This window comes from Poeciliopsis prolifica, unplaced genomic scaffold (assembly GCF_027474105.1).
Source record: "Poeciliopsis prolifica strain line A6 unplaced genomic scaffold, Auburn_PproV2 SCAFFOLD033, whole genome shotgun sequence".
NCBI classification, from domain to species: domain Eukaryota; kingdom Metazoa; phylum Chordata; class Actinopteri; order Cyprinodontiformes; family Poeciliidae; genus Poeciliopsis; species Poeciliopsis prolifica.
In genome coordinates, this window is record NW_026562408.1 from 3,669,546 (window position 1) to 3,691,646 (window position 22,101).

At 38.3% G+C, this 22,101-nt stretch overlaps 3 protein-coding genes across 6 annotated transcripts in view; 2 read left to right on the top strand and 1 right to left on the bottom strand.

Annotated features, from left to right (window-relative positions):
• Positions 1-990: 990 nt before the first annotated feature.
• LOC129373407 (ras-related protein Rab-39B-like) lies at positions 991-5,086 on the bottom strand. The gene is given in 5 exon segments (XM_055051300.1): positions 991-1,879; positions 2,127-2,397; positions 3,068-3,184; positions 3,186-3,301; positions 4,792-5,086. Coding segments are annotated over 4 exon segments (642 nt in total). The 5' UTR covers positions 3,284-3,301; positions 4,792-5,086; the 3' UTR covers positions 991-1,723.
• On the top strand, positions 5,046-9,420 carry LOC129373406 (ras-related protein Rab-38-like). Its single transcript, XM_055051299.1, has 5 exons — positions 5,046-5,205; positions 6,478-6,672; positions 7,066-7,196; positions 8,103-8,240; positions 8,970-9,420. Exons 1-5 carry the CDS (start codon positions 5,046-5,048, stop codon positions 9,126-9,128), a joined length of 783 nt encoding a protein of 260 aa, XP_054907274.1. The 3' UTR covers positions 9,129-9,420.
• Positions 9,421-12,174: 2,754 nt separating this feature from the next.
• Positions 12,175-22,101, top strand: part of LOC129373401 (phosphatidylinositol-binding clathrin assembly protein-like) — a 30,597-nt gene continuing 20,670 nt past the window's right edge. For 3 of the 4 annotated variants that reach the window (XM_055051282.1, XM_055051283.1, XM_055051286.1), the window contains exon 1: positions 12,176-12,945. In XM_055051282.1, the coding sequence (XP_054907257.1) occupies positions 12,816-12,945 (130 nt within the window). In that variant the 5' untranslated portion in view covers positions 12,176-12,815. Of the gene's footprint in view, positions 12,946-22,101 lie in introns of all 4 variants that reach the window. The other variant, XM_055051285.1, reaches the window with a different exon arrangement.

Consider the following 22,101-nt stretch of genomic DNA (forward strand, 5'->3'; position numbering starts at 1 on the left):
AGGGAGCGTTACCTAATTGTGTTAAGTAGTCAGTTGATAAGGGTAGTTGCCCTGGGAGGAATTGAGCACATAATATTGAAATGTAACTAATTTGTTAGTTGTTCCCTCAAAAGGTTTTCTAATTCTTTTTGCATGTGCAGTCAATGGGGAAATGGCTCCCCCATGTGTTGAGTTGTCCTTCACTTGTTACTGAATATTTAGGCAAAACTTTGTGCTTTTTACAGGATAGCATTGCAAAGTGTTCCACTTTCCAGTCTTAGATTATTTCTGACATTTCAATTAGCTGGTTGACAGGAGAGGAAAAGGCTCAGTCTGATCAGTGGCCACATGCCAAACCCTTTGTTACATTGAAGGTTCTCCAAATATTCCCTAATTGTTGGTTTCCACACAGTTGTGACTTTATATAACTACAAGAAATATTTGGTCAAATCCTCGAATCGAGATCCAAATATAAAGTATTTTTATAAAAAGAATAAAGTATTTAGTAGGTCACTTTTACCTACTAAAAGCAGGAAAATTGAAAAACCTTTTTTCCTTTTTGTACACTAGCAAGTAAAAGTGTAGGTCACTTTTACTTGCTACGGAAAGCAGATTTTTTTGTTTTTTTCAATTTTATAATCACAAACTTTATGTATTAATGTAACATATCATCAACATTTTACAATTTGAACTCACCTCTGACCAACATTTGTCCCTGTAATAGAGGTTAATCTTATTTTTGTTTGAAACTCAATTAATTAATTTGCTTCTTGACGGCCTAATTGATGGCTAAGCATTAAACATGTTTCATGAAGCAGACAGATTGAGGTCTGTGGACTGAAAGGTGTTTGGGGTTGATCAAATGGGATCAACCAAGTCTGACTTTCAATGTCTTTGTTCAGGCTAAATTTGGTTAAAAATAAAACAAACAAAAAAACATTTTCAATATTTTTTCTCAACAGAGAAAAAAAAAATCAAAGTTTTAAAAAAAATCACAGCACATTGAAAGGATCCATGGGGTTTGCAGGGTATATTTTATAAACTGAACAGATGCACAACATGAAACTACCACACAAATGCATACACTCTTATCGTTAGACCAATCTGAAACACAAGTAAGAAAATTGTCCGGTTAATAACCTTCCTATGGTCTGTTCTTAAAGGCAGTCAGTGAGCAGCTACAGAAGATTTTCCTTCTGACCAACTATTCCCTTCAGCAGTTAGAGGCAAACCAATAGAAAAATCCCAACTACTGGCTTGATTCATTGCTTCTGTTGTCTCCATGTACACAGCAAGTCATATCCATGGCACAGCTGTCCAATTGGACAGCAACAACGTTTTCTTCTAATGGTTAGCGGTGAGCCTCAGTCTTCCATCCAGACTAATTTCTTGTGGATACATGAACAGATGGACACCAGACTGGCAGTATGAGTCTCTGGCTTCGACATAACCAGCCACAGGAGTTATCACTTGAGAAAAAGGCCAAAAGTGGCTGCAGTGTTGCTAAAAGCTACAGACACACGGATGCATGCAGACGGAAAGGTGAGGGGTCAGGATGCTTCTTGTGCTTCTACACCTGTTGGGAATCTGAGCGTAGCTTAAAACGGATGGTTAAACAGTGCCGTACATGTAGGAGTAAAGTGAGTAACAGTCCCAAAAATCTGGCCTGAAAGCAGCAGCAGCAGAAAACTTCGGTCTGGTGAGGTTTTATTTATACCACCTTCCAGCTCAGGTGCTGCAGCCATCAGCAGAAACACTGCCGGCTCCCTTTGGTGACTTCTTCGGAGGAATGGACCATGTTGGGAACAAATCCACTTTTTACTCCTTCCCAGCCATCTTGGATCTGGATGTCCCCACTTCGGACCAGCTCAAAGATTTCCCTCGTCAAATCTACAAACGCCTGAAGAAAAAAGAAATCTTCAGTGAGAATTAAATCAAATTTAGCTTAACTTCCAACACAATTTGTTAATGGGAATTACATCTCACATAGGACCAAGTTCCTTCATAAATTAAATTACAGTTTAAAAATTGCATTTTGTATTTGCAATTAACTTGATTCTCTGAAATATTTCCATATGATAATAAAGCCAAAATAGGAGACATTTCTGAAGGTGCAGATACTTTTAAACATCACTGTATGTTCAGACCTTCTCCACATTAATAGCATCCCGTGCCGAAGTCTCCACATAACGCATCCCATAGGCCCCTGCCAGCTTCTCCGCCTCATGCAGGGTCACCTGACGCTGGGCCTCCAGGTCACACTTGTGGCCAACGAGCAGGAAGACGATGCTATGCGGCTGGACGTGACTTCGCGCCTCCTCCAGCCAGTTATGGACGTTCTGGAAGGAGCGGCGGTTTGTGATGTCAAAGAGCAAAAGGCCACCCACTGAGTTACGGTAGTAGGCTCTGGTAATGGACCTGGACAGAACAAAAACATGGGATTAATCAGTTTGCAATTAATTTGTTGTTACATACAGAACTTGTTATGTCTTGCAAAAGGCTTTTAATTGTTTCCACATTTTATCACACTACAACCAAATATCGAGTTGGATTTTATTGATATTATCTGAAATAGAGCAACACAAACAAATTCTGGCAAATAGAAAATATGGGGATAAAATTAATTCTACTGCATATGGTGAAATAATCTGAACTGGAATCTTCAAATCCATCAAGAACCGGATGAGAATTAAGATGTGGAAAGTTGTGGGCCGAGTCAGAAATGTGAAACAGTAAGAACAGTCTTTCTTCTTCAGAAAGCGAATTTGTGTTTTCTAACTTGTTTCACATTACAGTAAACATGAAACAAAGAGATAAACCGATCAGAATTAGAAAAAGATCAGGCTCTGCAAACTTACATAGAAAATACATTTTGGAATTAAGGGAATATAATAAAGGAGCTTTACAAGAGCAAAATGAATGTAGCAAACAAGACAGGATCTGAACACTGGGCCTGCAAGGAGCAATAAAAACATCAACCAACAAATGGGACAAATTAGCAGGGATTAAAATTTGTGCAATCTTGTTTATACGTCATGAGGCCGACAAAAATAGAAACTTGAAGCGGTAAGTACAATATTGTCTCTACCTGAACCTCTCTTGTCCTGCAGTGTCCCAGATCTGAAGTTTGATCCTTTTTCCTGGCTCGATCTCCACCAGGCGAGAGAAGAAGTCTACGCCCACAGTGGGGTCTGACACCTTGGGCGAAGCGGCCCTCTGTGAACCTCCGGATCAGACATGACTTGCCCACTGTGGAGTCTCCGATGACGATCAGACGGAACTGGTAAAGCCATATTGTCTCCATGACTCATGTGAGTTTAGTCTGTCGCAGAGAAAGATGTCAGAAGGTTTTTCACTGAGCGTTAAACAGAAGACAGAAGCTAAATCTCACACTAATGAGATTAACTTTAAATTGTTTATTTTTTCCTGATCAGTTCATGGGTTAAGTTTGTACATTTCCATACACACTCCTTTGCACATTTCTCATATTCATTGCACTTATAGAACTTTTTGTTCCACTATCGACACTTTAATGTTTTATTTTAGAAGCAGAAGAAAAATGGAAACATGACCGTTGAAATAATTTAAAAATAAAAATCTTAAAAACCCCGTTGTGCTTTTGTATGCATCCACCTGCCTTTCACTGTCACCTCATTACTGTAAATCAACTGTGTTTTATTAATGTTCATTTTTACATTTATTTTCTTTGAAAGCCTCAGAGGTTTATTAGAAAACATTGCAGAACAACATGATAAAACAGCAGCAGTCCAAACAGCTCACCGAATACTGTTGAATAAAACATCTGAACATGAAAAAAGCGTGGCACAACTGAAAACATCAAGACACAGTGGTTTGTACTGAGAGATAATCAGTGAAACAACCGAGATACCCCTGGTGACGCTGGAGGAGCTGCATAACTCAGGTGAATATCACAAATGTTGAACTCCACAAATGTTACCTTAATGGGAAAGTGGAAAAAAGAAAGCCTTAAGAAGTCCAGTTTATAGTTTGTCATACATCATATATTGAGAGAAAACCAAAATTTCACTTTCAGACATACATGCAAAACTTTATTTGTGGTTTAAAGCACCGTCCCTACAGTCAGGTATGTTGGAGGCAATATCATTCTGAGGATATGCTTCTTCAGCAGGAACAGAGAAAGATGGAAGGAGCTAAATGTAATACAATCCTGGAAGAAATCCTGCTGCAAACCAGAGAGGATGTTCACCTTCCCAAAGGATAATGACATTCCTGCCAGAGTTAAAGAGGAATGGTGTAGATCAGAGCATATTTATGTGCTAGAGCACATCCATCAAATTCAAAGTCTAAATTCTATTGAAAACAGGAAGGTCTTCTTCAATTTCTTCTTTTAAACAGTGCATCTGTTTAAAAAGCATGACATAAATCAGTTTAAGCCCTCGAATGTGACGATTATATAATAATTCTTGGTTCATAACAATATTATAATAAGCTCAAATCATCTCAGTCCTGTGCAAGTGATTCACAGTGGGGTGATCTAATTTGAGGAGATAATAGGGAGGGGGAGGGCCAACTCAATAAACAGTGGTGTAGTCAACCCCCATGTGGATTATAGAGTAGCTGGGAGGGAGCAATAACACTCAATGAGACGTTGGAGCAAGCCATGTATGCTTTCAGTGAAGAAATACATGCACAACATAACATGTTGTTGCCCAGATCCCTAACAGGTAAACAAAGCTGTTTTATCCATTAGTCTTTCCCTAAATTATCCCAGGAGTATTTTTATTCTACATATTTAAGATGAGACATAAATACCAGGAGATGGTGGCCTACCTTGGTTCTGAGCTCAGCAGCAGTAAAAAACAAGCTCCATGTTGATGACTGTGTCTTCTGAAAATGACCCCTGAGGCTTTCGGTAGCTATGATGCAGCTTCTTACAGGAATAACCTCCAAAAGACGCAACACATGAACCCGTCCAGTTGACGGTTTCAAAGGTGCAGAATGGAGCTGCTGAGCGCGCAGAGCAGCCAGTGCAGCTAGTGAAGCTAGTGATGGGAGCTGCTGATATTTCCGTGTGATCATCCGAAATGGCAGCAGGACACAGCACCACCACCAACAGCAGCGGCAGCATCACGCACAAACACCTCTTCCTCGCCCTCATCAGCACCAGTACCGTAACTACACCGATAACAGCGCAGCGACAAACTATCAAGATGCTGCATTCATGCACTGGAGGAACAGAATGGCGTGAGGTCCACAGTTTTATTTAACTTCATCACTGCGTGCAAAGAATGATGTTTAGACAACCACCGACGTTTGCAACTTTGTTCTACATATTGGAGCCCAATGTTAGCACAAACAGAACCGGATAATTCATTCTAAGGTTTTTGCACAAAAATAAAATAGCACACATTCCTACTTTAAAGAGTGAATATTTCCTGTTTATTCCAACTTGAACGGTTTGCACAGAGTGTTGGTGTCGCATCTGCAGGGTTTCACTGTTTTGGTATTATTGGTAACGGATTGAGTTTTAACAGAGAATGAAGTGGAATGTCACCAGAAAATCACTCAATTTCTACAATTAAATAGCTTCCGTTTTCATGACATGATGAAATGATATTTACACAACTACTGGCTAACTCCACTTAAAACGGTTTACATTTACTTCGGTACTCAGGTAAGTTCATCGCGACACTTTCAGGAAAGTGATATTTCCAAGCAGTACTTGAAGTAACCATTTACTTTCACAAAGACAGACGTTAGACACGGATTTAAAATATAATGTTGTGACGGCGCTGTCTGCCGCAGACTGCAGCGCTTCAAGTCCCTGCAGCGTGGACTGATGTAACCTTCCTATTTTGACAATAAAGCAGACGATGCATTCAGGTACTGTAGGGAAAGAATGTCATAATGCACAAACAGGGACACAAAATTCATGGTTGGCAAATGCACATATATAGCCTACATAACCTACATAGCCTACATAAATAATATATATATATATATATATATATATATATATATATATATATATATATATATATATATATATATATATATATATATATATATATATATATATATATATATGTGATATATATATATATATATATATATCGCCCCCTAATTATATGATGATTATATGTATAATTATTCCCCCTAATAATTGTTATATTTTGTGTGTGTGTGTGTGTGTGTGTGTGTGTGTGTGAGGGGGGGGGGGGTATAGAAGTGATTGATGCCTAGATTTACGAGCAGCTCTTAAATGCACCATCAACTTGTCTCAGTCGGCTGTTAGACACGCGTTCAAACTGTTATAATAGGTTGGCCTTAAAATGATCAGCTCAGACCGTCAGCGCTGTTTTTCCTGCAGATCGATCTGATGTGATGTTTTGTTCGTAATTTGACAGAAGAAGAAAAAAAAACTTTCCATGACTTTGTTGTCACCAACATCAAGTATTTCAACATCTGATTGTGTACTTATTGATTTCCCTTTTAGTCGTTTTCTCCGAGCTGCAGACATGCAGCAGGAGCTTCTCTTCAAAGTCCTGGTTGTCGGGGATCTTGGTGTCGGGAAAACTTCCATCATCAAGCGGTACGTTCATCAGATCTTCTCCCAGCACTACAGAGCCACCATCGGGGTTGACTTCGCGCTGAAAGTTCTGCAGTGGGACAGTGACACTGTGATCCGGCTGCAGCTGTGGGACATAGCAGGTCTGCCTCAGTTTTACACACCAAAAAACAACAAAAAAAATAATATTTTTTTTGAGCTGATATTTTAATGATAATTTAAGAGCAAGAACTTACAAACTTGAAAGTACTTTAACATGGCTGTTGTGTTTGTGACTGTGTCAGAAATTGGAACAATAAAAATACTTCCCCAGTGAGTCAGTCTGCCCTCTGCATGCCACAGAGCCTCCCTGTACTTGATGCTTCCTTGTGGAATGTAGATCTTGTGTCTGACTGTGACTGAAGTGTTCTCATGATCAATAATATCAATCACATGATGATAGCTACCATAAAATAAATGGACTCACTCACACGTACACGGACACACAATCTCAGATATTTGTGGAGTTGAGTTGGTTTGCTGTTCTTTTGTCCCAGGACAGGAGCGCTATGGGAACATGACCCGGGTCTACTACAGGGAGGCAGTGGGAGCACTGGTGGTGTTTGATGTGACCAGGGCCTCCACATTTGAGGCTGTGCTGAAGTGGAAGGATGACTTGGACTCTAAGGTGAGACAAACTCAGTTTTAGGGATTTTGTGTCCTTTTCTGATCACTCTGTGTCTTTCTCAATCTGTAACCTTACAAAAACAGTGACCTGCCCCGGTAATTCAGATGCTATAGAAACACTAACTCTGTGAATGTAATTGAATGTGATCATGCAGAATGTGATCAGTGACACAGAAATCTGTAGCTGTGTGTCATCAGCATAGAAGTAACTTTCTGTGCCAGATGTTGAATAAAATGGATTGAAAATGGAGCCTTGAGGAATCAGATATATCATTGCCAACTGATATAAAGTAAAGCTGATCTGGTGATTAAGATGTGAACTATTTTTCTCCTGAACAAGACATTCACACACTTTTCCAGTCAACCAATTCGTATGTTATAGCCAACTATGCCACTCTTACGATTCAGTAACAGCAGCACAGAAGTTTTAGATGCATTGTTTTAAATCTGAATGGCATTTAAAACCTTTACCAGTGCAGTAGCAATGCTGGTAAAATCCTCTGATCGGAAAGCATTTTTCAATTAAAAGGTTGTAGATTTGTAATAGCCTTTGGTCAAGAGATGACAAAATACATAAACATAAGATAATAAATGTTGTAATATCTCATAATCTAAGCTAGAGGGCGCTGGCAAGCCTTGTCTAAAAGTGACCTGAAGGTGGAGCCTTGTGAAACTCTGCATGTCATCTTTGTCTGCATAGATTTACAATAACCAATTTAAACAAAGTTATTTTGGATGGTTGTAAAAATCCAGACGTTTAAAAGATACTCATACAGGTGAATGAGTATTTTTGGGCTTGACTTTAAAATAAACAATCACAGTGTTTTTGCATGTTATTGTTAAAATATTGGATACGAAATAGCGGCTTCTGCAGCTGTAATGTGAGGTTCTTATTATCTCTCCTCAGGTGACGCTGAACCATGGGAGACCAGTTCCTGCTGTTCTGCTTGCCAACAAGTCAGACCAAATGGCGTGTCAGCTGCCCAAACTGGACTTCTTCTGCAGGGAGAACGGATTTGTTGGCTGGTTTGAGACGTCTGCAAAGGTAAAAGCAGCATCCAGACCCATACTCCTGATTTTTACTGCAGAAGTGCAGTAGTGCTACTGAAGACCTTTGAAAGCAGATTACCAAAGGAAAAATAATTAGGATAAATAGTAAAAGGCAACAACAGCTGACTGTAAAATCAAAAGATTTGCTTGAAACACAAATTATTTTCTCAGTTATAAGAGAGAAACTGAAGAAAAGTGTAGCGTGACGTCCAGACTTCTGTTTTTTTCCCTTTCTGACTCAATGTGTCTAAAAAATTACATCACATCAGAGTAGAAGTCAGAGAAAACATTTCAGTTGAAGAATCCATAAGCTCTGCAGACAGCTCAGTGAGATCCGGACAGAAACATCCACTGCAGGTTCACAGCAGGATCCAGAGGTGAGCATGCAAACCTAACTGAAGGCTGATGGTCATTGTTAAGACAGTTCACTTTTAAAACACAATAATGCCGCTGACAAATAAATAATTTTGGGCTGTGTATGCTCTCGGACAGCTGGAAAAAACATTTTTGACTTATCAGTAGCACAAGATGAAAATGTAACACATCCAGGTTTTCAAAATCTGCACATTTTATTCTGATTCAGAAACCTTACTGCAAATTCACCAGATACCTTTCTCTGAACCTCTATAATCCAACTTTTTTTTTTCAGCATTCTGCTCATTCATGATGCAAAATAAGTTGTAAAAACATTTCTTTAGAAATGCTTATGTGTTCTGACTATCAGGAAAACACAAACATCGAGGAGGCAGCGCGTTGTTTGGTGGAGCACATCATGAACAACGAGGAGATCTCAGTGACAGAGCGAGAGCCCACCTCCATCCTTTTGTCGGGATACGCAAGCACCGCAAGGAGTCCTTTAAACTGCTCTTCTTGTTTAAAATAATCACATTACATCAGTGACAAAAGATCTGAAAGAAAATGTCCTTTTATAAGCTACACGTAGTAAGTAAGAACATTATTTAAATCTGTGCTCACACTCCAATATAGAGGAGTAAAGAGAGAGTAAAGAGAGTTTTGTTTTTTATGGTTATATTTTTTGTTATTTAACCAACTAGAAAAATATAAACACATAAAATGTGAACACTCTCAGAAATATTGACCTTATATTTAGTTTGTGTGCAATGTGAGTTTATGGTTTGAATATTTTCGTTGGTTTCTGCAATTAACACAATAAATGTCAGCCTGGTCATGAAGCAGAGTCATTCTATTTTGTGTTTTAGATTTAAAATAAAAAGAAGCCTAATACACAAATATGCATTTTTAAAACATATATGTGTTTAACTAGCTAGAAAGATGAAAAAAGTGATTATTTCAAATCATTACCTTCACTGAACATTTTACAGCAAAGCATTTCTGCAACATTCTTTGGAGAAAAAAGTCCAGACTTCCGTGGTGGATGGAGGACAGGTGTGGCTTGATTCAACCCAGAAACGTCAGATCACACGTGGTTAGATGACTGCAGCCAGGTGTAACGGCTGCAGCAGGTTCACCACACCCTGCAGCAGACCTAAGGCTAAAGAGGAAGGTATTTTAAAAGCTACCTTTGTTCTGTTGAGGTAAAATGTCTAATCTGCGTCGGAAAAGAAAAACAATTAGAATTTCTCAGTCAGATTTTTTTTGTGTGTGAGCTTTTGATATTTGACTGTGTCCCAATTATCTCAATACTGCAGTCTCTGTTGATCTCGACAAAGACAGATATCTTGTCCGAGCAGGACCTTCTGCAGGACAGCCTTTTTTCTCTAAGAAGCTGCAATCCTGTGTGCAACATTAGAAACAGTTATCAGCTGCTTGAATGGTCCTTGTGTTCTTCTATTCAGCAGAGAAAAAATTACAACAATCCCCTAAGGTCAAAATAAAAATAGAGGTAATTGTGGTTTCCGTGTCTCATTAGTGACATCTCCAGTCCAAAGAAAATACAAATATCCTTGGGGAGGTGAGTTTTTGTTGCAGACATAACAACAAACAATGCCAGAGCTGACTTGCTGTCAGATTGTTGCACCATTGTTGTGGTAACTTGTTGTTTACAACCACAAAATCAATATCTTCCCAAATCTGAGTCTTTTCTTTCTTTCTTTAAAATCAGCAAAGAGAACCTGTCTGCTTTTGTGCCAGCGTGCTCTGACTGTTATTTAAAATTCAGTGTTTTCTATTACATGTTGCTTTGGCTTTTACTTCATACCCAATAATGAGCTCCTGGATCAATTTGTAAAATAACAAATGTGTGTCTCTATTCTTTGTGGACGTGCCAAAGAAAAACAATTCTCGTTTTTGTGCCTTTTGTGTTTTTAGGAGCTCTTCATAAATCACAAGATGCTTCAATAAAATTTCACAAAACAGGATAAAGTTTGAGAGCTTAAAGATTGTCTGCAACCATATATTTTTTAATTATTGTCAATCCTAGACATAAAAAACACCTCCAATATCAATAGGCAGCTAAACACCTGAAAAAAAACAATTCACTTTTATACTGAATGCTATGAAGAAAACCCAAAGAGACAATGGAGGGCGTGTATGCTAAATTAAAATTTTATGATAAAAAAAGATGAAAAATATTGTTTTATTGCATGGTCTTAACGGGGCCTCATCCCTGTGGTAAGAAGATATTAAGGGCCTATGAGCCTCAGCGACAAAAAGGCTGAACTGAGAAAATATAATTATGCTGAAGGGATTCCAACTCAGTCTGGGTCTGAGACTCACCCAAACCAATTTCATGCCAAATAAAAAGAAGAGTCAGAGCTTCTCTTTTATTAAAAACACACATATGTTTTACCCAACCAGATGTTCATGAAGGACAGGATGTGAACATCTAACTTCTCTCATATACCAGCATCAGCTCTGGTCCTTTGATTTAATATAACATACAAAAGAGCTGAGCTGAGCAAAACCTACAAAAACTTATATCACAATTTACAAATTCATGTTACTTTTTGATGACATACTTGTTTTGCGTTGAGTTAATCCACTTGATTTTCTATTATACATCTTTAGACATTACTTTAACTTTGCAAGTTATTTATCTAACAAAGTCCAGTGACTGCACTGTGTTGACTTTCCAGCCATCACCTCTCCTGTCATCATGCATGTGTCAAAAATGGGAAGGCTTAATTTTCACAGGAATAAACCACCAAAGGAGTGTGGCTCACTAGAGCTATCAACAAAGAAAGGTTGAGTGGACAGAAAGGAGACAGAAGCACTGAGCTAGGAGAACTTTCTATGAGAAAGAAGAAAAAATACACAAATTTATTTGAAGCAATATTTCTGTCAATGTTTCCTCCAGGAAAACAATATAGTAAACACAGAACTACCCCTAGTTAAACTTAGCAATACCTTGATTAATTGCATCGTTGAAGAAAGGGACTCAACTCGATACAGAAGCTCAGAGACATGGTTCCTTTCTACAGAAAAAAAAACAAGGACTGTAATAGTTTATGTGAACAACTGCTCCTTCTAACCCATCCAGAAAAGAGACAAAGCAAAACACAGAACTACCAACTACCAAGCCAGGAGTACTTTCTATGGGAGAAAAAAGGGATGAAATCAAGTTAATAAACACATTGGAAAAGATGTTAAAACAACTGACTAAATGATAACAGGGGATATGTTGGCATAAATATATCACAGCTTAAAGCAACAGACATGTCTCTTCACAATAAAGGTGGGTTTTGTTCTGATAAGTGATTTGTTACTATTACTGATTTGTTTTGAGGCTTCAGTGCTCAGCAAGGTGATCACAGCAGATAATTGCCTCATCAACTGGGTCTGACGCCCTGCCCAGACCCGAGAAGTTGCCCCATCGCCCCCCCCTTTCCCCCCTCCCTCCACCAGATTCACGTGCTGCCATTTTACACACATAATAATAATTGAGGGGGGGATAAGAACTGGCCTATCGGTAACCTTTCAGAGAGAAATACTCCCCTTTTCTCAGTGCGCAGACTGAAAGAGGCTGAGGTTGGTGCAGCCAGCGCGGGGTGCTGTGGGGATCAGAGAGGTGTTTGCGCTCGGATCGCTTTGATTCTGGAGGAGAAACCGGGTCAGGAACAGGGAGACTGCTGGGAAGGAAAGGACAATGCTGTTTCGTGTCGGTTCGTCACTCACGGTGGATGCCGCGCAGATTGTACTTCTAATCACCGTCCGTGTTTAGATCAGGGACATTTCGGATTCGCGGTTGGCACGGACGCACCCTGCCGCCGGCATCCCAGCCTTTGGGCAACATCTATTTCAGGGATCGCTCACTGTGCACTGGCTGCACTTTATGCAGATTTCTACCTACACTCGTCGTTTTGCCTGAATGTGAATGTCCTCTGTCATTTTTTACATGATTTTTTTGGCCGCCGCATGAATTCTCCCACCGGATCCTCGTCGGTGTACTCTGCTGCTTCTCTCCTCCTCTTCCTCCTCCTCCTCTTCCTCCTGACTCTCACAGAGGGCACTACCCTCCTCCCTACCACTAAAGACATTTTGATCGTCCTCCCCAGCTCCCCCCACCCGGACACGACCATCACCACCACCACCACCACCACCACCTCCTCCACCTCCTCTTCCTCCTCTCCTCCTCCTCCTCCACTGTAACATGTCGGGACAGTCTTTGACGGACCGGATCGCCGCCGCGCAGCACAGCATGACCGGCTCTGCCATCAGCAAAGCCGTCTGCAAGGCCACGACGCATGAAGTCAGCGGACCCAAGAAGAAACACCTTGACTGTAGGTTGAAAGCATGCCATCACTGCTCCTAGCTGCTGTAGCTCATAGAATAGCCTGCATGCACCTTTTCTCTCTCGCTCTCTCACAAAGGACAGTCTGTACAAACAGCATCCGGCCGGGTTATGTTTGCAACCTGTTTTTATTAGAAATAAGTATTTGCGTCTGGGATGTGCGGGGGGCAAAAGCGCGCACGCAACAATGAGCCTGAGCATCATCAGCGCAAGATTTAAATAAAGGGGCGAGGGAGCAGGGCACTATCTGGGCATGTCATTCTGGGGAAATAGGCCACTCTGGAATGGGCTAATCACATTGCAACCAGCCGCTTTATATTGTGGGCCTATCCATTATTAACGCCACTATCAGCAGCAGCAGCGTGCATGCAGCACTAGGCTACATTCCCCTGGAGACACTTCAGTACATAATGTGCATTATCGTGCAGCATCACCAAACATCTTCCTCTTCATTTCCACAACCACGCATTCAAGTTCTCTGTCGCGTCCTCAGGCGTTTCATCATTAATGAATGTCCTGCTGTCAGTCCTGAACGCACAATAGCTTCACTTCTGTCTGTAGGTTTTTTAAAAGAAAGGCGTTTGAAAACAGAAATATTGTTTATTATCTTAAAATAAAAACATGAGATTTTTATTATGAAACTTGGCTAAAGCATAGTAAGACTTATAAAATGTGTAACATATAATAAATATGTTTTTAATGAATCTGTGAATACTTTATAAACTGTTAATATTGTGGAATAGAGGACAGTCAATGACTAATATTTTATCAATGCTAAAAATCTGTAGTTTTTTTAAAAACTGCTCAATAATGCTTCACAAAACCTGAATATTATATATATATATATATATATATATATATATATATATATATATATATATATATATATATATATATATATATATATATATATATATATATATATATATATATATATATATATCAGTTCATGGTTTTACGAGCCCTTTATTGGGATAATCTTATAATTTGACAATATGACTGCTTTTATAAATGGCTTGGAAATTGTTCATAAATAATTTGAGGCTTTTAATCATAAACCATTAATACTGAGCTATAAAACACTATTAATCAGTAACATTTAGAACTTAAAAAGATTATGTTTATACATGACTAATAAATAGTTAACCAGTTATCCAATAAGTTTTAAATGTGTCATAATTGATATTATACACTTGATGTACATTATTTAAAGGGTGAGAGTGAAGTTAAAAGTGACCAGTGTCCAATACCGGTTTTTAGTGTCAACAGCATAGTTAACATACTTACCACTTAAAAATGGTTAATAAATAGTAAATGAACCAGATAGATAGATAGATAGATAGATAGATAGATAGATAGATAGATAGATAGATAGATAGATAGATAGATAGATAGATAGATAGATAGATAGATAGATAGATAGATAGATAGATAGATAGATAGATAGATAATAAAATAAAACAATAAAAACAATTTTAGCAGCTTTTCTGTTTTTTTATAAATAAAAGTAGTTAGACCTCGTTTTCTTTTCTTATTAAATGTTTCTGTGTAAATACCGTGATATCTTAGTATTTTCCAAGAACTTTACTGTATATCAATCCTGAATACTCCACATACAGTGGTTTTCACAACCCTGTCAATCTAAACGTCTCTCAGGTTTAACCAGTCTGTATATGATGTTGAACCAGAGAGGATCAAAAACAACCAAAGCGCCTAAAAAAACCAGAATAATCTTTTGATTTAGCACTGAAACAAAAGATGCAATCAGATAGAAACTTGAGCATCATCAGCCACTCTTTGTGTCCTGCCTTCTTTACACAGCAGGGGGGCCTGTTTTGATTGAGTTGGCAATGAATAAATCATACAAATTGTACTTCTTTTTCTTTGGCTTTTTTGTTTGTTTTGGTACCCTGCAAGCCATGGCACCCTGGGCAGAAAGCCATATCACTCACTGCGCATAGATTGCCTGATTGACTATACCTGCACAGGGCTTTCCCTGCATGTACGTTTTACCAGTGATTGTAATTAGGTTAGGTGGCCTTTTCAAGTTTTTTTTTTTTTACAATCACTTGACATAATCGATAGAGAGCACATCCAATCAATGCAGTTGAGGGTCGGACAGACTACAAAAAAGAGAGAAAGTGAACAAAAAGAGTGAGATGGCTAATCTGGAAGAAAATGTGGATAAATCAGCCGGAGAGACACCAAGAGGCAAGTAGCCAAACAGCCTGCGAGTCAGTCATCCAGCTGCATGCCCAGCCAGTCAGCCGGCAACTCTGGCAGTGCATTACTCAGTCATGTCCACAGCAGAGACACTGGGAATATCAGGTCCCTTTAGGGGAGTTTGCCACCAGGCTTTCTGACATCTGCATTACTTTGCCCCTATTTAAATACAAAAACAAACAAAGAAAAACAAAAACTCATTAGAAAATCATCCAAAAGCACTGGCGCAACAATAAGTAATTACTGATTGTTTGATTTAATCACTGCCTTGCACAAACTAATTATGAAGGTTTTAAGTGGACTGTGTTTTTTGGAAGGTGGTTGTTTTGTGGGTAGAAGCTGAAGATTTCTGCTTTGTGCTTTGATTACATGAATTTAATTCAACAGATGACTTCAAATAAAACATTGATATAAACTCTGAAAAATATCAGACGAAGTGCCTCAAGTAATTAGATTTATTTCTGGCAAATCTTCAAGCACTCTGAAGCTGTGCCGATATTAATTTGTAGAAGGCTGCCCACTTCAGTGCATGTCATGAGTGGGAGTATTCAGAAAATTAAAGCAAAGCTTGTACAGTTTCAACAATGGATTTTATGTAACTCCTTTCAAGGGCAAAATAGTTTCACCTAGAACGGCCCATAAAGAAAGCATACGCGAGACTTTATTGTAATGAAAGGAAAGTCTACTTGTTCCATTAATCTGCCCTGGCTTACTTGTTTAGCTGTTTTGTTCAGTGAGATGCTTTCTCTTTGAACTGGAGGGCCTCTCTTGTATAAGGCATGGTGTAGCATGCAGAGCGTGAAATGTTCAAGGCATCGGGAAACGTATTCGTCTGTAGTACTGAACCTGCGGCTGGCTCAGGGGACCTTGGTGACTGAGTGAATAAAGACCCAACAAAACTTCTCTGGAGGAGAGTCTGATGAGTCATATGAGAGCAATGTCAGCTCTTCATTTTCACTTAAACCATATTCACGCTCTTTTTGTGCAGCCATCACTGACTTCTTGTTTTTTTTTTCCCTTTTTCTCTGAACTACCTGGTAAACAAGGTGCTAAAACACAAAACCTTCATAATGGAACAGATCGGAAAAGCTCTTGGCAGGAATGAGAACAGAAAGTGAGACAAAACGAATGTGTGGAATAGACCTTAGAGCTGGAAAGATAGAAGATTTATAAAAATAAACATTCCGGGTCACATTTGAACATTTGTCTAATAGATCCTTCTAAATCTGTACAGTACAGTTTGGCACATGATCATACAAAGTGTGAAAGTAAAGAATGAGATTTTCTTTCATGGCCACAGCTGCAGGTACAGATGTGCTTGAGTGGCATGTTCTCTTGTGTTTGCCATTTTGAAGAGTGACTAAAACAACAAAGTATAAATAAATTAAAATATTTTTAGAACTTTTTGACAAAACTTTAAAAAATATAAAAATTTATTTTATATGTATTGTTGAGTGTTAATAGTTAATCAATTTGTAATTTTAAAAATAATCCTAATGTTGGATTTTCTTCTGTAATAGAAAGTAGCCCTTGCTTACTGTCAGGTACGGCAGAGAACCTATAATGCTGTGGGCCAAAGATCCTATGCTCCTTTTTAGAGAGCATGACATCAGGATGTTTTTCATAAAAATCCACTAGAAATTTGAAATTGGGTATTTGAGCAGAATAATGATCCAAAACAGCCTGAAAACTGGACTGCTGCGTTTACCAGGCAGACGACTCAACCTTCCTCCAGTCCCCAGACGGCTGCAAAGTGTTTCAGAAGAAGAATAAATGATGTCTGATGTGTAATAACAGGTTATAAAGCATTAACAGCAGAGGTAACAACCTTGGAGGAAGAGAGAATTCTGATTTAATGTAGGACATTTTTCCATAATAAATATAAATACTCAAACTATAATTTGTATTTTTTTTAACAATTTTCAGTTGAGATTATGCTACTGTTTTAATACGTTTCGGACATCCATTGCATGGATATGAAAAGGTGAGCACTCCCTTTTCTTTTTTTCCATTCTTTGAACCCAATTGCTAAAAAAATCACCAAGAAGAACAAAAGTGCCGTGGATGACGCCACTTCGCCTCACAGGCAGCCAAGGGTGCCTAAATTGGCTCCACTTACTCCCACATCTGTGTGTCATTTTAATGACCTCATCTTTTCAGTAGATTTCATGCCCTCGATATTTCTTCATTCTTTCTAAAGCCAAGGTCTTAAAGCAGACTGAATAAAGTTTTATGGCTTTTTACAGTAAGTCTCTTTATGAGCAGAAATCTTTCACAGACCAAGGCCTTCTATTTTATGTTAAAGAGCATTAAACATGTTCTGAATTTTGAAAAGACATAACTGTCTGACTCTGATAACATCAAAGCCATTTTTAATCAAGTTTTCGATTTATATGATTTCCAGTGAGCGTTGTGGGTTATCAGTAGTACCAGTTGGCCACCATAGAATCAATACTGCTTCCCTCTGGCTGTTTGCAGATTCTGCCACATATCAGTGGTTAAATCCCTTCTGATTTTTTTTATTATCATATATGAAAATATCTGCCAGAAGGATCACTGATCAGTATAGGCAGAATGGAATCATAACAAGCTTTCAAATAAACATTTCAGTTTGAACGTTTCTGCAGAAAAGTTGCTAAATAAACCCTGAAAGTAAATTGCCTTTCTGGATACCTGGAGATTTCACGCTCCTTACTCTGATTTCAGTCTGGATCACCCCCCTGGGGAAATAAGTGGTGTGTCAGCATCTATCTACTCGCTTCAGCGGCTCGTTGTCAACTTTGTCTCTGTGAGACTGGTCAGGTTGTGCATCAGAGCTTCAGAGCAGAAAACAGCTGTCTGCTTTAGCATGAAAAATATGATATGAGCGAAAACAGAGACCAGATGTTTCCATGCACACAAAACCATTTCTACCTAAATATGAAAACAATTTTTAAGATGTAGGACATTTTCAAACCAACTTAGCTTTGAGCAGAAATAAATATTTTCTCCTTTTATCTAATTACAAGTTGTACTGATTTCAGATTGTTCAGAACTAAAAAGAGGGGGACTTGCTGTTGCGTCTTGGTGCATCACATCATATGCTTGAACTGAAGGTCATCTCTAATGGATGGTCAGATTTTCCTGCAGCGTTTTATAGTAGAGAGAAGGATTTATGATCTATTCATCTCTGAAAGTTGTTCAGGTGATAAAGAAGCAAAGCAGCCACAGACCCTCCCAGACGGTGGGTAAAGACTCTCACCGTTTGACTCCCAAATCCTTAAAATGATTCTATTACCTCTTCCAGACTGATGCCTTGATTTTATTTATTTTCTTCTGTTGAGTTTCTTTAGATCAGGGTATGATGCATTGCTTTTTGAGATGCATTGCTGTTTGACAACCTGTTGTCAAACAGGTTGTTTCGGGAATTTTATGATTCTACAAGTCAAGCAGTAATCAGGAGTGGGTGTGGCGAAGCTTTCCAGCTTTATTATTGTGAACATAGAATCATAACTAAACACAAAGACAGCAAAAAATCTGTAAGATGCTTTCACAGCACTGTGAATAAAAATATGCAGGCATCAAACTGGGGAATTTGATCTAAATCTATGAATATACAGCTCTGGAATCAATAAAGAGACCACTGCACTGAACAACATTGGTTATTCCACCAAATATTGATTTCTGAACTCTTCCTGAACATTAAAACATTAGTACTGTTTCAAAATGAATATGAACTTGTCTTTGCGTTATTTAATGTCTGAAAGCACAGCATCTTTTTAATTATTTTGACTATTTCTCAGTTTTTGCAAATAAAAAAAAAATTTGCTTGGAATTCTTGCTTGACATGTTGCCAGTAGTTCATAGAATAAAAGAGCAATGTTCATTTTATTGAATCATATACCTATGAAACATAAAATCAGAGAAACTGTTCTCTTTAAGTGGTCCCTTACTTTTTACCAGAGCTGTGTATTAAAGACATATTTTTTTCTATAAATTCTTCCAGACGCTGAAGGCGTGCAGACCTTTGACTAATATTTGCCCTTTGCACGGACAAATGTCATGCCATGTATGCAGCACAGTGAGTGTCATACAGAGACACTGACTTCATTTTTTTACAGCAGTCAAACACAAATTTGTCAGCAAAACAAAATGTATGTTTTTTTTATTATTTATTATTGAGTGTGTGACTCGTGTGGAGGATTTCACACCAGTAACTGGGGTAAAAAGCTAAACAGGCGTCTCATCTCCTGAGGTGGGTTATCATCTGTGTGTTCCCTCAGAGAACGTTTTGCATCCTGGCATTGAAAAGACTCTAAGACAGCTGTCAGTGTCAAACTGATTCCTGTCCGTCTGCTTATTTTCATCTTTCTCAGTTTCAAAGCTTTTCAGATTTGATCCAAGACTAGATGTAAAATGTGAAGGTAAATGTCTTTACACAGAATCAACAGTCTCATCAAATTACAATCCTTTTATCATCATTTAGTGTATAAATGCACAGAAATATAAGCTGCTCAGTCAATGAAATCCAGAGCCTTTTTATTGCTGTATATTAGAAAATCAGAACATGACTTGGCTGACTTATAGGCATGCAGCTCACTCTGTATGTGTAAGACCACAAAATGCTCCTGTGCCATTTCATAAAGAGTCGGTAAATCTCTGGGTTTTAACAGATGCCACACATTCTTCTTTTGCTAGAATCCATAAGGAATCTGGGCCACAGTTCCTGCAGCCTGACCCAGTTTTATGTTGACTAGTAAAATTTAAATGATCTGTACAGCGCCTGGCAAAGGTATTTGCACCACTTGAAGTTTTTCATGCGCTACCTTGCAGGATTTTACTGAAATTTCATGACAAACCAACTCAAAGGAGTCTGTAAGTGTGAGATGAGAAGAAAGGGGAACATGGTTTTCAACATTTTATTTACAAATAAAAAACCTGAATGAGGCATGATTTATATTCATCCTACCTGAGTTAATAGTTTATATAATCATCATATTTACAGATGGAAATCTTTTTGAGTATGTCTCCACCAGTTTTACATAGAGACTGAACTCTGCCAATTCTTTGCAAAATAGTTTAATTCAGTCTTACTACATGGAGAGAGATGTGCAGTGTTAGTTTTCTGCTACACAAAGAATTTTGCATCAAGGCCAAAAATTGCAGTTTTGGTCTCATGTGACCAGAACCTTTCTTTCTTTCTAATGCAAACCTGTAAATGGGACTTCTGATCGGTTTCTTTCGGTTATGACTTTCTTTTTGTTACCTTTCTTTAAAGGCCAGGTTTGATCGTTTTTGAAATGTGGATTTGTGCCTCTCCTCCAGAGTTACCATGGGCCTCTCGGCTGATTCTCCGACTGTTTCCAGATGAACCATTTTTTTTTCACACCAACTCTGCTCTGTGAGACTTTCAGTAATTGACACAGTTTTATAACCTAACCCTTCTCTGAACTTCCCCACCACTTTCTTCCTGGCCTTTCTGTTGTCTTCAAGATGTTTGTTCTCTAATGTTCTCCAACAATTACTACTATAAAAACTACATAAAACACATTGACTTTCTTTGTTGTCATGTGACAAAACCTGAAATAGTCCAAGTGGTGTGAATACTTTCCAAATGCACTCTTCAGCCAGTTTTCTTCCTACATTTCCTGATGTTTATTAAACCTTTGAATGTAGAAAACTGGCACAACATGACACTCTTCCCCATTGATATGTCCTTCACATATCCTTAAAGTGAAAAATTTATACGCCAGACAGATGAATTTTATCTCAGCCAAACTAACAAGGACCCCCAGAGAAAATTTCTCATTCATTACTCACTATCTGTTAAAACATGTGTCTGGCAATGGAACAAATTAGATCTTGCTCTATAAACATTTCAGTTGAATAGGTGGAAAGCTGTGCAGCTACATAATGGGGTTGTGAAAAATGTGTTTTTTGTTCTGATTCATCTGCCTCCACAGTTACTCTTATTAAAACTCTTCTTTGTTATTAGATTTGTGTGCAGTTATTGAGTCGGAAAAAATGAATGCAGCAGTCGATCTGAATCTCAGTGGCTCTCCTTATTCCATTGATTCATGGCTCCCCAAAGATATAAATTTATGTTTTTTTCATAGCTGCTGCTTTTACTCACAGTAATTTAAAGTATTCTCCACATTTATTGGCACTTCTGGTAAAACACCATTCAAATTAATTCATATTTTATGACTATAGGATAATCCTACCCTGAAAAAAAAGTGAGTTCACGAGGTTGGAGGATGCAGAAAGGGATCTTTGACCATTTTGGACAACATCTCGAGATCCTGCAGAATCCCAGTCCCATTCTTATGCGCTCTGTTCTCTAGTGTCCTTGTGCTTCAAAGATTTTATGAGGCTATGGACACAAACAATATTCCCAGGAACTTTGAAGCAGAACTTAATGTTGCACTTTATGAGCTTTTCTATGAACGAATCTTTTGTTTAGTAGCAGAAACACCTCAGATGTTTGTTGCTGAAAAGCTCAATATGAAGTTGTGCCTGATCAAAGCACACATAACCTGTAGAGTAAGCAAAACTTCTTGTGATTATGTTTGTGATGGTAGGACAGAGAAGGCATTTATCAGACTTAGCATAACGATCTATATATGTAGATTTGGTGACCCAAACATCAACATGGTTTTGCCTTATTTGAATGGTGTACTCTCTTAATTTCTTTTCTCCTTTTGAAGAGCAAAAAATACATTTCTCCTCTTCAAAAAGGACTGACAAAAGAAATGGCTCTATATGCACTTTTACATATCTAAAGGAACAAGGCATGGAGTAATACTCAACATCATTTAGACACTGATCATTACAGATTAACTGAATTATGAACATAATTGCATATATTCATCTAGAATTGGACAACATTCATTTTATGCTTTTATCAAAGAATTCTTTCCATTTAGTCAATAGACAATTAAAG

What these genes read in the sequence shown, in the direction of transcription:
- LOC129373406 (XM_055051299.1), top strand. Translation starts at nt 5,046, where the DNA reads ATGGCAGCAGGACACAGCACCACCACCAACAGCAGCGGCAGCATCACG. An exon ending in CACTGGAGGAACAGAATGGC is followed by an intron (nt 5,206 to 6,477) that starts GTGAGGTCCACA and finishes TCCGAGCTGCAG; the next exon opens with ACATGCAGCAGGAGCTTCTC. An exon ending in AGGATGACTTGGACTCTAAG is followed by an intron (nt 7,197 to 8,102) that starts GTGAGACAAACT and finishes ATCTCTCCTCAG; the next exon opens with GTGACGCTGAACCATGGGAG.